A 14521-nucleotide genomic window follows, 5' to 3' on the forward strand; every position below is an offset into this window, starting at 1 on the left:
GAAAAGTAACCAAGCGTGGCACAGAGTGACAGCCACAAGCTGCCCAAACGAAGGACAACAGACAACAGATACTCATGGCTCGCTGCCCCAGAAGCTGGGCAGTCCCCTAGCGCGTCCCTCACAGACGGAAATGTAAAGACAGCTCCGGGTCCAAAGTCACTTGGTACATAAGAGGGATGCCTGAGGCAACAGCCTACATCCAAACAGCAGTCGCCAGCCTAGAAGGTCCCACCATTTCCCCAGGGTCCTGAAGCCCACCCAGTTCCATTCCCCTAGTTTTGAAGAGAATTGAGTTCCCACTGACCCCAAGAACCAAAGCCTCAATGCTAGTGCCCAGCAGCCCTAGTGGCCTGGAGCCTCCACTTCTCTGCCCAGCGTGTCCTCTCTGGGCAGCATGCTTTCATTCCCGCGTCGGCAATCACTGTCAGGGCTTAATAGCGAGTTTGCTGTCGGATGGCTCAGAGGCGGGATGTTTCGTAGAGCAAGCATGACTTCCTCCTTGTCACTTCCAGGGTCCCCGTCGTGGCAGTCCCATCTGGGGACTGATTTCTGAGCCCCTCCCTTCGCTTACAGGCCCCTTTCCCTTGAAGTAAGGATCCTCTCTCACCATGCCAACCCCTGCAGGGTCCCTGGGGTCCACACTGTGGTGACAGGTTCTTGAGACTGCTTGCAGTGCTTCCGTTCTCAGCCTCCACCAACTCCCCCCCCCCCCCCCGTGGGAGGGCGTGAGAAATCAACAGCTCAGGTCATCGCCACGGTTTGCCTTCTCTGTTCCTCGTGTTTGCACGTCGTTCCAAAGTTCAGTGGATCCAGACAAGGCGGCTGAGTGAGCAGTGTCCCAGAAGCCTGACGTGTTCAGATTTCCTTCAGCCCAAGAGCACTGAGGACTTCCAGAAGGGTTTGCCCGGGAATAACCCTGGGGAGAGGGGGATCCTGCAGTGACAGTCCAGAGCCCTCCTGGCTCTTTAGACGCAGGCTGTAATTGACATAGAGATCAGCAACAGATGAGGTCAGTTGCATTGCTTGGAAATCTCCTCAACCCTAGGGGAGAGGGTGACAGGGTGGGAGGGAGCCTGGGCCCAGGGAGGCCTCTGGCTTTTCTTCCCCTTTATTGATTACGTCTATATAAGCTTCACGGTCTCCTTGCCACCCCTTGGGCTGTCTCATTTCTTCCTCCAATACTGCTTCGAAGACACCTCCTCCTTGAAGCTCCTTTTGCATCTGTGAGCCAGAAGATGAGGCCAAGGAAAGGGCTTTGCAAGCTGGCCCGGGAAGACGTGGTGTCATCGTGGGTTTCTGACCCTTCCTTGCTGTCCAGTCAGTCACCTACATGGACCCCTTGGAACTTCACTTCTGCCTTTGCAAAATGATCAGTGAAGGCTCTAACCCACCCTCCTTCCAGGAGGAGATTGGAAGCACACGCAAAGCAATCGGCAAGTAGGAGATGGCCTGCAAAGGCTTAACGTTCTTTCTCCTTTTGTTATTTCACTAGAGCCTTGTGTATGCCACTCTTGGAGCACCGTTCACATACGTTACCGTGTTTTGTGGTGTCTCCTTCGGTGAGCAGCAGGCTCCAGGGCAGAGACAGCCCTGCACACCCTGGAATCTCTGAATGAAGGGGTTTATGCACAATATACCCTCTTCCCAAGAGATAGCTTGTTCTGTGTCTATGGCCCCAACAAGCAAGCATGTATGAGTATGAGCAAGGCATCCACAGGAAGAGGTAACTCATCACCCCAGTGCCTCCTCACCTGGGATCACAGTGCAGATGCTATCTTCAAACCAATGTCCGTCCTCACCATTCACCTGCAGCAGGCAACCCAGATAAGCCAAGTTTGGGGGCCCGCACTGATCTCCATTGATCAGAAGCTCCAACCAGCACCTATAGACTTTGATCTCTCTACAAGATGGGAAAAGTGTTCACTGAGAGTGTGAGCGACTTGGCAAAACCAGTCTTTCCTGGATCTCACCAAGTCCCACCGTAAAAGGGGTCCCTGCTGGCCCCCAGCTAAGATACTCTTGCCTATATCTACTTCTTATCACTGATACAAGAAGAATGATCCTAAATTCCAAACCAGACCCTGTCAGGCCTCAGCTTAGAATCCTTCAGCAACTTCCATTAGCCAGAAGAATAAAATGCAAACTTCTTCTCCAACCCACAGCATCTCAGCAGGCATGGCCCCTGCCTGCCACCTCAAAGCCCTTACGGCCCTTCTATTGCCCAGATGCCCTGGAGCAGCTTTTCATTTGGGAACTTTGCACATGCTGCCCTTTATCTGGGGACCACTGCCTGCCACCTCTTAACCTGACCTGCTCTGCTGTGACCGGCTCCCTCTGAGCCTGCCATCTTGCTTAAATGTCACCCTGCTCTGAGAGGTCCTGCGCGTGTTCTGTCCCTAAAGTGGTCCTCCGTCATTCCTCTCACCAGCGTTCGCCACTGTGGGTTTGTGTGAGGAGCGTTGCCATCTCCAGCACCTCCTGGAAAATGGCATCCTGGCTTGTTCATGTATTGTTTGTGCATGCAGAGGACTCCCCACTTCCTCCTCTCAGATCCCCTTCCCCCTGCCCCTCCTCTCCCCTCAGCCTCGTCAATGTGAAGCTTTTGTGTGGTTATCAGATCAGCCAGACTGAACAAAATGAACACGACCTTGCCTTCGTGTGGTCCTTGGGTACACTATTAATTATGGCTGGATCTTCTCCAGCCATGCCTGGCTCTCCCCCGGAGCTGCCTCCTCCAGGAGGTTAGGTGGGTAGAAGTGCCCATGTCTGGCCTGAAAGATAATACCATGGTAACCATAGTTCACTCTCTAGCCATCCTTTAACTAGACTAAGAAATAAAAACAAAGCTTCATTTGAAATGAAGCCAAAATCATAAACCTTTTGATTTCTGAGGAATGAACTCAAGAAGTGTGCAGAGAAGACAACTAACAAAGAAGAAAAGCACACCATTATCCCCGTGTTCCCAGCTGGGTACACGGAGTAACAAGGATGTCCATTCTCCGTAATAGCGAGTGTGGCCAATTCCAATTCCAGTCTCACTGGGAAGTTGGTACCATCAAGTTCATCTCATAGAGTTAATTGGAGACGTACCTGAATGAATTAGGGGGAAGAAGATGAAGGGGACCTCTTCATGTTGGAATACCAAAATATGAGGTTGTGGGAAGCTGCAAGGACGCTGAAGAGCTGTGTTCCTGGTCCAAAGGGAGCAACGATCAGCACAGGAAAGGAGTGCTCACCAAAACAGCAGTCTCTGTTGGGGCAGGTCAAATAGCCAGGGAACGGAGAGTGTTTGCTTATGAGTCTGTCTTCTTGAGCCCCATCTGAACAGGCAAGCATGCCCTGAGCATGGACCCACAGTAGGAAAGAAGGTCGGCCCCACCCCCTCAAAAACCATTCCCAAGCTGGAGAGGCAGAAAACAAATGAGCACACTAAGTATATATTGATTAGTGCTAAGGAGGAAGTAAACAAGGCTTCAATGTCTAAAATACAGAGGAGGCCACTTCAGATGGTCATTGGGGTAAGTTATTGCTGAGTAAATAATACGATAATGATAAATATTAATAGTGTCCCTCTCAAAGCATGAAACTGAAAGCTCTAGGAAAATATTGCAGTTAGGATTTTTTTTTTTAGTAATTTCTTTTTTATTGTTTGAGGATGTCATACATGCATATAATGTATTTTGATCAAATCCTCCCCGTTCCCTCCTTCCCAGCTCCTGTCCCCCTACCACCACGTTTCCTTCCCAGCATGTGTGCTGTGTGTGTGTGTGTGTGTGTGTGTGTGTGTGTGTGTGTGTGTGTGTTACCTACTGAGTCCACTTGCCAGTGCCTGTATATGAATGGCCATAGGACCATCTCCCGGATCATAGCCTCTCAGGGACCACATGCCTGAAGAAACTGACTGTCACTCCCCCAGCAGCTGTCAATGACCAGTAGCTCCTCCGCAAGGTGGTGGACTCCATGAATGCCCCACCCAGGGCCAAACTCTACAGGTCTTGGACATGGAGTCATAGCTTCCATGAGTACACATGTGCCATGGCACTCTGATGCCCAGCAAACAGTTTCCTTTCTACCCTGGCTGTCACCTTCCTCCCATCCCCCTAAGTGTGTGTGTGTGTGTGTGTGTGTGTGTTTTTATGTACTGCATTTATTTATCTACTTATTTATGTTTGCCTATCTGCACATGCTCAGCGGCATGTGTGTGGAAAGCAGAGGACAGCTTGTGGGAATTGCCTGTCTCCACCATGTGACTCCCAGGGATTGAACTCAGGTCACTAGGCTTGACGGCAAGGACCTGTATCCACTGAGCCTCATGCCAGTCCTGCAATTTGGATCTTTAATCATGGTAGAGAAGCTTGCCCTGGTATAACATGATGCTCTGTGTCCTTAAAGGAAAAGATTAACATATATGAGTGACTTCTCTACAGATATAGACACCATAAACAACATCTAAAGTGAAAAAGGGTACCAGACACTGGGAGATAATACAAGCACTGAAAATATATCCCACAACAGGAGCCAATTTAGGTAAAAATAACAAATAAAGAGCTTGGTATGCAAACAGAATTTTTAAAGAGAGGTAGCCCAATTAAGATGGATAAAAGAATATGAAGAGATAAAAATGTCCCCAAATTGTATTCAGGGGTTTTCAACGTTATGTAAAATACTAAATTATCTAAATTCAAAATGCCAGTGAGGTTCCATTTTGGTCTAGCAGATGGGAGGGTATTTTAATGTAGAATATATTTGCAACACTGTAATATCTGGAGAAGAGGTGGAGTTTACAGAGAATAGTAAAACTTAATGCTGTTTGGAGGGAGCTGAGATTGACAGTGTCACATGACAGGTAATTTAACAACATTTATGAGGGAAAAACTTAGATCTTCTTCTAGTCCCCACCGCAAACCATTATTTCTACAAGTTTACCAAAACATTAGCAAAACAGGAAAAGTCCCACCAATATAGACATGTTCCTTGCAGTTTGATGAGAAATTGGGAAACAGATTGTCCATTTCTGTAGAAAAAAATTAAGTAGGTATATATGCCCACAGTAAATGATTGAAGAAAGACAGTGGCCTAAAACCAGGGCCGGGGATGCGACCCAGTGGATAGAGTGATCTCCTAGCATGAATGCAGCTGTGGGTTGGATTCCAGCACCACACAAAACTGGGTGTGGTGGTGCACACCTGCCACCCCAGCACTGCAGAGGTGAAGGCAGGAAGGTTAGAAGTTCTAAGCTGTCCTCAGCAACATAGTGAGTTCAAAGCTAGCCTGTCTAAAAAGAGGCCGGGAGGGGGTAAGAAAGGGAGAGGAAGAGGGGTCTCAAGCTATGTTAGATACAAGCCCATGTTGGGGGCAACAATATGTGTATGTGCGCACTGAGAAAGGTCTGGAAGGATATGTATAACAGTAAGTGGGAAACTCTGGAGAGTCGATGATGGTATGAGAGGGGCGTCAGAATTTCAAAGCATCTGTCTGCTGTTTACTTTTCTGCCTTGCATATGTCTCATTTTTATAATTTAAAAAGATGTATTTTAAAGCAATTGCAGTGAGTGAAGAGAAAAATGACAACGGAAGAAATCAGTGACATCCAGGTGAAGTCTGGGGGTTCATTCATAATAATAATGCGCCAGGGTTGGTTTCGTAGCTGTGACAGATGTGCCATGGGTGTAGATGGTGGAACTCGGTGAGGGTCTACAGGAATCCATTATCTCTGAGTGTATCCCCAAAGTGTAAGGAAATTGATTCATAGAGTCATGTCACCCAGGTCTGTAGCCATAGTAACCTCAGCTGCTCAACCCCTTTCAGTCTGGGATGAATTGAGGCTCCTACCAGGCTCTGAGAGTCTGGTGTGGTGTGCGCCTCCATAGAGACAGAGGCCCCTGTGTGGCCTGCATCAATTTACAGGGCTTCACTAAGCCTGTCTGTAGCTAACAGCTTCAGTGTTCTGCTCTGAGAAACCCGGATATAGGCTTACCCCAGCTCCCCCTGCAGCTGGTCAGCCTCTGAGATGCCCCACAGTTCTCCTTGCTTGTGCCTTTTTTAAAAAAGTGTGTGTGTGTGTGTGTGTGTGTGTGTGTGTGTGTGTGTGTGTGTGTATGCCATGGCACATACGAAAGGTCAGAGGAGAATCTCCATCCACTAATGAGTCCCAGAGATGGCGCTCAGGTCTTCGGGCATGGTGGCAAGTACCTTTATCTGCTGAACCTACCTCACCAGCACCCTCGACTTTTAAAAAGAATTCATACCCTTTCTTGCCCCAATCCCCTCTCAATCTAGAATTACAAGGATTAACACTCAGGAGCTTGGTCTGTGGGGAATTAAGAGGAGAAATGAAGTGTGGCCATGCTGACATGCACAAACCCCACACACGTCCTCTCACCCTTGTCCCCACAACTAGTGGTCCCAGTAGATGGAGCCAGCCAATTGGAAGCATGAGGATGCTTCCAGATGATGCCTCTCCTCCTCCCTGTCAATCCTCCTAGGCGGTGACATCCCCTGGCCGGAAGTTCTTGGGAAGAAAGTGGGAGAACATGGAGTGACCACCTGTCTCTTCTCTGTCCAGGCTCCACTTCCTTGTGTTTGACACAGAAGAGGTCCACGATGTGCTACGCATCTGGGATGGGCCTGTGGAAAGTGGGGTGCTCCTCAAGGAGCTGAGTGGCCCGATGCTGCCCAAGGACCTGCACAGCACCTTCAACTCAGTTGTTCTGCAGTTCAGCACGGATTTCTTCACCAGCAAGCAGGGCTTTGCCATTCAGTTCTCAGGTACGTGCTGGCCCGCTGCCAGCGCCTTTAAGCCCCTCCTCCCTTCCGTCTCTCCAGTCTTGGAAAGATATTATTCGCATCTGCTATGTACCTGGTTCGTGGTTTATTCAAATATCCGTGCTAGAGAGACAAGAAAATAGCTTAGTCAGTAAAGTGTTTGTCATACAGGCATGAAGACATAAGTTTGAACCCCGGAATCTGTAAAAAAAAAAAAAAAAAAAAAAAAGCCAGGTAAGGTAGTCTACATTTTCATCCAATCTGGATACCTAAGACACACTGGCCAGATGATCTAAACTAGATTGGTATGTTTCACGCCAATGAGAGACTCTGCCTAAAAAAAAAATGGACAGCTCCTCAGGAACAATGCATAATGCTAGAGGTTAGTCTCTGACCTCCATAGATACACACACACACACACACACACACACACACACACACACACACCACACACGGCACAGCACAGCACATAGGCATGTCCATGTGCTCCTGAGTGCACACGAAAACGTTTCCATGCATGCTGAGCTTACTTGGGTAGGGAAATCAGACAGACTGAGAGACACTCAGGTTCTGACTGAGAAGCGTATGAGTGGAGAAACCCATGCTGCTGAGGTCACTGTGAGCATCAAGGAAAATGTTCTAGAACATGTGTTATCCACACTCATGCCTGAAGAATGAATAGAAGTAACTCAGGTAAAGAAAGCGTCTGAAGGATGGACCGGTCAATGCCATGGAAAGATATCACCAAGCTGGACCTCAGAGGCCTGCAGACCCCAGTGAGCAGGAGGGGAGGAAATAGCACATCCTGGGTGCAAAGAACGTTTCGAGAAAACAGTGGGCTCTGAAAGTAGAGAGTGGTTCCTTGGGGTGAACAGAGGGACGTGACAAGAAAGACACTAAGCGCAGTGGCATGGGGCGTGGTTCTGAAAGTGCTGACGCCACATGCTGCATGCTCCGGTTCTTTCTTGAGCGCAGGTCTTAGAAAGCACCAGAAGCCAAGCATGGAAGTGATCTTAGTACTCTCAATTCGCTAAGTGTGCACTACAGTGGCCAGTTACGGAGGCACACGGCAAAGGGCTACCCCAAACGGGCAAAGGGCTACCCCAAACGGGCAATGCTCAAACCCTCGGGTCCCAAGTTGACTAGTCTGCCCAGAGCTCAGGATCTCTGGACTTTGTTTCTCAAGTTCCTGAGCAACTGAGTCGGCCTTGGTTTGCGCCAAGGCTTATCATACGGCAGCTGTCATCCTTGTTACCATCCCCTCAGGCCACTGTGCAGGGCGGGGGGTGTGTGTGTCGCCACACTCCCTCCTAGCTAGATCGGCCCCAGGTACTCATGAGACTGCAGCAAGATGTCAAATCCTACTTCCGGCTTGTTCCTACATCTTTCTTCTCTGTGGAGATGAGCGTTTACCAGCATGTGTGTGTTTGCGGGTCGGGGGCTCTCCAGGATCTGGGTAGGTTTCTGGTAGCTCCCACTTTCCATCATATAACTGACCCTCCATATCTGAAGTTCTATATCCATGGGTTCAACCAATCCCAGACCAAAAATTTGGGGGGAAATCACATCTGCACTGAATATGTACAGACTTTTTTCTTATAATTATCCCCAATCAATATAGTATAATAGTTATTTGCATATAATGCATTAGGTATTAGAGATAATCTACAGATGATTTAAAACATGCAAGGGGATCACATGGGTTATATGCAAGAACTGCACCATTTTCACACAAGGGACTTAAGTATCATGGATTTGAGTATCCATGGCTAGGAGGATGCCTGGACCAAGTCCCTCCAGGATCTTGAGGGACACCAAGAGTTAGTAACTTGTCCTCATAACATATGTGCAGTCTTCTGGCCTGGCATTTCCAATCTATTCTTGAACCTCGATGGAATATTAATTGGTACTGAGAAAACAAATGTTCAGGATCCAGCCATGTTAGAAAGAGGCTGGGTGGAGGCAAACCTAAGCAGATTATCTCAAATGCTAATACGGCTCCTGAGAGCATTTGGTATGCTCACGCTCATAAATTCAAAACGTGTCTGGTAGGTCACACTTTCCGAATGTATTTGACCATGAATGACTTTTTTTGAGGCCATCTCAGGAGACTGACATCTCATGGAGCAAACGTTAGCAACTGCTGGAATGAGCAACAGAAGCAATGGAAGATTCCCAGCATACAGAGAGGAGAATGTGGAAGAGACTCCCAGGCACTCTCTCTGGGAAGAGACAGCATGAATAATTAAAGCACATGTGCCTTTGCTCTGACTATGCCCAAGCTGGCAGAGACAGCTTAAAACAAAATGACAAAAAAGCCCACCATTCCAGAGGAGTCTCCCACAGATTTGCATCATCTGACCTCTTCTTCGTCCTGGTTGTAGCCACACAGGACAGTCCCCAGGCACCCTCTTCCAGCTAAGCCTCATGCACACAGCTTTATTGTGCATTGCTCAGCTTGCAAAAGTCAGTCATCCTTCAGGGTTTGCTTCAGATGCTGCTGCGTCCTGATCTCCCTGTTCTGAATAAGTTGCTGCAGCCTCTGGCACCCCCCCCCCACCCCAAGCAGTTCACTTCTGTTTCTCTAGCACCAGCCAATGCCAGCCCTCCTGCCCGTCTTGTGGTGGCACCTCCTTGGCATCACACATCTTTCTTAAAGTATGAAGGTTAATGCCAGACCTCTCGGGCTCCCTGCATGTATGCAGCAGGTGTTCCAATGCATGAAGTCATGAGCAGATGAATGGAGGGGTTCCCCAACACCGGGGTTTCCTTAGGCAATCTTATGCTGATCGAAGTAATTCCAGCTACATAGCCTGGGCTCCAAAAAGACAGTGACAACCTGGCCGCAGTGCTCTGGGCATACCCACGGTTCCGGAAAGGTCACCTTACCTGTTGCTGTCATCAGTTAGCAAATACCAGAACTCCCCTTGGGAGAGGGAAAGGCTTACCACACGTGAACTTGCTAGTGCATGTTTGATGAGGGATTGGGCAGAAATGCCAGGGATGATTAGCACAAGCTTGGCTTTATTAAGTAAACATGACTGTGTAACATCTAACATCCTGTCAGTACCTGGAGGATCTAGCCTTTCCCTGGAGGCTTTGGCAAGCTGCTCAAATCCAGGAGCACTCAACAGAGAAAATGTGAACCACAAGAGGTGAGCGGGCAGCAGGATCTCAGCCATCTACAGAGCAGGTAGCAGCTAAGCTCCCCCACTACATCATCTCTTAGAGTTTTTACGGAAACACGATGCCACCATTATTAATCCATGTTGACCATACAGGCAGTGTGGTTTCTTATACAAGGTCATGCAGTTACTAAGTAGCGGAGCCTGGATCCAAACCCACGTGTCCAATTCCCAAACCGAATGCTTAATCATTGCATTTCTGTTGCCTACCATACAAATAACCTTTCCGAGTGTGGCCAGAACTGCAAACTGTTTTTCCCCCAGGCAATCATTTACATGTATACAGCACCCCGTGACCCTGGGGATGAAAGCTAAGTCTGTTTTTAATTGGGAAGGCAGACACGACGATTCATATTTGACTTTCTAAACAAGTTCAGCGAGTGTCAAACGGCGATGATCTGTTCGTTCATTCATTCATTTATCCAGCAAATATTTACTAAGCACTATCATGTGCTGAGTGCTGAGTACCTTGGGGATCCAGGGATGAGCAGAATTGTCTCTGTTGGCAGAGAGATGCCCAAGTGATAGACAAGGAAGAGGCAAACAAGTATATTAGCCAGATTGTTACAGATTGTGCTGGGACAAGAACTGAACAGGATAGCCTGATGAAAATGATAGGGAGGGTTAAAGGTGAGCCCAGAAAAGGGGATGAAGGAGGCCTATCTAAAAAGTGGCAGATAGATAGATAGATAGATAGATAGATAGATAGATAGATAGATAGATAGACAGATATAGAATGTCAAGGTGGAGCTGCCATAGAAGACTTGCTGTAGGGTCATTCCAGGCAGAAGGACCAGCAGGTGTACAAGGTCCTGTGAATAGGAAGTGGTGGGGGTGAGGGGACTATGTGGGAAGATCTTAGGAATATGACTGAAACATAGTGATGGGACACCATCAAAGGCGAATAAAACAAAGGAACGGTTTTAGAATGCCTCCTCAGAAGTGGGAGGGACTTGAGGTAGGCTGCCACCGGGCATGGCGGCACAAGGCTGTAATCCTAGCCACCCAAGAGGCAGAGGCAGTGAGAGGACAAGTCCACGGATCACCTGCATGACTTCGTGAGATCCTGGCTCAAAATGTAGAACGCTCAGAACAGAACAGTGGGAAAGCACTTGCCAAGCATGAAGAGGCCTGAGGTTCGACTCTTGGGTCATTTTTTTTTTCAATAGGGGGGAGGGTGGGGTAGAAAAGAAGGAGGGAGGGAGGAATAAATGAATGAAGCAACAAAGGGAGGGAGACATGAAAAGAGAAAAGGAGGGAAGCTAAGACGCCATACAGTGGGCTTCAGTGGCGCTTTCTGTTGAAGACTACAGTCCTTCAGACTTTGTGGTCCACGTGGCTTGCTGTTTCAGTTCACTCTCTTCCTTCAAAGCATGAAAGCAGGGGTGGACACAATGGAAACAAATGACCATTGCTCGTGTTTCAATAAAACTTTATTTGTGGAAATAAGTACAGAGGCAGATTTGCCTGTGGGCTGTAGTGTGTCAAATGCTGCCTTTGGTGTTGTGGAATCAAAGGTAGGCTGCCACGCCTTGTATTGAGTGACATTGGTGCCAGGTTCCCCAGGCTGTCACTCATTGGTCGTTTCTACCTAAGTGCTCCTGGTAGCAAAACGGAATGGTTGCATCTCCTGGGGGGGTTGGAAGGCATAGCCAGCAGAGAATCTATTTGAGGCTTCATGTTTTCGTGTAAAAGCCGATGTGAATTATATATTCTAGGCCAAAACAGATTCTTCTGTTTGAATGTAAAGTGAAATTACACAACTGTGGGATAGGGAGCTGTAAGTGAATCACAGGGTCTCCAGAAACTTCCTGCCCCTACGATCTGCAGAGCGCATGCTGCAGGGACAGGTCCTGCCGTCTACTTTGGGCTGGGGAGGCAGCTAGGGTATGGCGGCTGCCTCCCAGTTCTTTCTCTGCCTTCTGTTATGACACCATCTCTACTGCGCTTTCTCAAGCCACATTTGCCCATTCATTCATTCATTCATTCATTCATGCATTCCTTTATTAGTTTATTCCTTCCTTCTACCCTTCAGTTCACTGCTTGGTTCATAAACACTACTCCCTTTAAGACTTGGTTAAGTACCAGATCACAAACATCTCCTAAGTCACTGGGTCTTTTGTTTGTTTGTTTTGTTTTGTTTTGTTTTGCTTGATATATGTGTATGTGTGTGGTGTGTATGTGTAAATACATGTTCTCATAGATGGATGAACATTCATGTCTTGCTTGAAATGGAGGCCAGAGTTGGATGTTGGATGTTGTCTTAGTGTTTCTGTTGCTGTGAAGAGACATTATGACCACAGCGACTCTTATAAAGGAAAACATTTCATTGGGGCTGGCTTACAGTTTCAGAGGTTTAGTCCGTTATCATCACGGTCGGAAGCATGGTGGCAGGCAGGCAGACATGGTGCTGGAAAGGTAGCTGAGAATTCTGTGTCTTGATCCATAGGCAACAGGAAGTGAACTGTCATACAGGGTGTGGCTTGAGTATATGTGAGACCTCAAAGCCTACCTCCACAGTGACACACTTCCTCCAACAAGGCCGTACCCACTCCCACAAGACCACTCTCCTAATAGTGCCACTCCCTATGGGCCAAAGTTCAAACACATGAGTCTATGGGGGGCCATACCTATTCAAACCACCACAAGTATCTTCCTGAGTCATGCTATGTTTTGTTTACTGAAAATCCTGAACCCAAAGCTCCTGAATTCAGTCAGTGTAGCTAGGCAGCTTGTCTCTGGGATCCCTGGAGTCTACTTCCCAAGTTCTGGGACTACAGGCCAGCTGCCATGTCCACACAGCTTCTCCAAGGGTTTTCTGGCCTTCGGGTTTTTGCCCCCAAGTCATCTGCCCTGCCCCCTTTCTGAGTTTTGAATACAGCCAAGTCACTTAGCTTGATTTTGAGCTCTGCTCTACCACTGGCTACAAATATCTGGTGTTTCCCCGAATGTGGTGCCAGTCCAAAGGGTCCGTGGCTGCTTTTACATAGGGAGAGGCCTGACCTCCACAGAGTCCCAGTGTCCTTCCCAGGAAACTACTCAGCACCCAACAGGCCAACTCCAAATCCTTCTCAAACCCTTGTGCTTAGTTAGATCTGTGGTATTTAAATGAGATAGCAAAGCTTCGTGTGACAATGTTTGTATTTGTAAATAGAATTCATTTCTGCAATCGTAACGGTACAACCAGGCTTAAAAAAACACACCTCCTGCTCAATCAATGGTTCTCAATTTTCCTAATGCTGTGACCCTTTAATATAGTTCCTCGTGGTATGATTGATGACCCCGACCATAAAGTTATTTTCATTGCTACTTCATAACTGTAATTTTGCTACTGTTACGAATCATAATGTAAATATCTGATATGTGACCCCTGTGAGGGGTCAAGACCTACAGGTTGAGAACCACTTTACTGGATGAATGCTGGTCACAGCGAGGTACTGGTCCAATGGTGACGGTGATGTACAATGGCAGCACACTGTGGTGGAGTCAGTGAGAGGAGGGCCAAGGAGGATGGTGTTGTCGCTACAGCTGGTGCCAGCAGTAGGGAGGTGACAGCGGTGGTCACTAGCGAGGGCAGTGAGAGTCAGCACTGCTGATAAGCTGTGAGCCTGGCTGACAGGCAGACACTACATCAGCCCCACTCTTCTGTTTTCTTGCCTCAGTGTCCACAGCCACATCCTGCAACGACCCTGGAGTCCCGCAGAACGGGAGCCGGAGTGGCGACAGCTGGGAGGCCGGTGACTCCACGGTGTTCCAGTGTGACCCAGGCTATGCGCTGCAGGGAAGCGCAGAGATCAGCTGCGTGAAGATCGAGAACAGATTCTTCTGGCAGCCCAGCCCGCCCACGTGCATCGGTACAGAGCAGCTGCGGGCTCCGCTCCTCCCTCCAGACTTGGGGTTGTGGGCACCAGGCACTGCCACCCAGGAGGCAGCTGCCTTTTGAGCCTGGGGCCAGGAGTTTTAGAACAGAGGAATGGTAAAGAAAACCCAGTTTTCCTGCCATACTCACAGGCACACACAGACACACACACACACACACACACACACACACACACCCCACTACCAATGATGCACTTTCAAAAATGATCTCAGAGAGTTGTGAGCCAGGCAGGCCTGTCTCCTTGTCTCTGGCCCATCTGTCTAGGATGGATGAGTCGGTCACCCCGGGCCAGAAGATAGCAGATTTCCAGAGGCAAAGGAAAGACGCTTGTTCCCCCTCTCCTAAGGAATTGCTGACCACCTGAACTGGGGTTCCTGAGATCTGCCCTTTGTCTTAAAAATCTCCCCATTCAACAGAAGAAGGTTCTTAAGAAAGAGGCTTAAGGTCACATTGCTTAAAAAGGAAGGGGACTCCGTAATCCTGCCCCCAGCTACCTAAGACAGGTGGGTGGGGAGACTTGAAGGGAGAGGTGGCCAGGAAAGACAGAAAGAGAGAAGCCAACCCCAAGTGCTCACAAGTCCCAGGTGCTCACAAGTCCCAGGTGCCCACATGCCCCAGGTGAGCATGCTCTAGGTATTCACATGCCCCAGGTGCCCACATGCCCCAGGTGCCCACATGCCCCAGGTGAGCA

The 14521-nt window shown here is 48.5% G+C and overlaps 1 protein-coding gene across 1 annotated transcript in view; it reads left to right on the top strand.

The window, feature by feature from the left end:
- The window catches only part of Csmd2 (CUB and Sushi multiple domains 2), a 570924-nt gene that overhangs the window by 437560 nt on the left and 118843 nt on the right, over nucleotides 1-14521 (top strand). The window contains exons 26-27 of the mRNA XM_059254992.1: nucleotides 6566-6768; nucleotides 13613-13804. Of these exons, the coding sequence (XP_059110975.1) occupies nucleotides 6566-6768; nucleotides 13613-13804 (395 nt within the window). The remainder of the gene's footprint in view (nucleotides 1-6565; nucleotides 6769-13612; nucleotides 13805-14521) is intronic.

Source organism: Peromyscus eremicus, chromosome 2, assembly GCF_949786415.1.
Source record: "Peromyscus eremicus chromosome 2, PerEre_H2_v1, whole genome shotgun sequence".
NCBI classification, from domain to species: Eukaryota; Metazoa; Chordata; class Mammalia; order Rodentia; family Cricetidae; genus Peromyscus; species Peromyscus eremicus.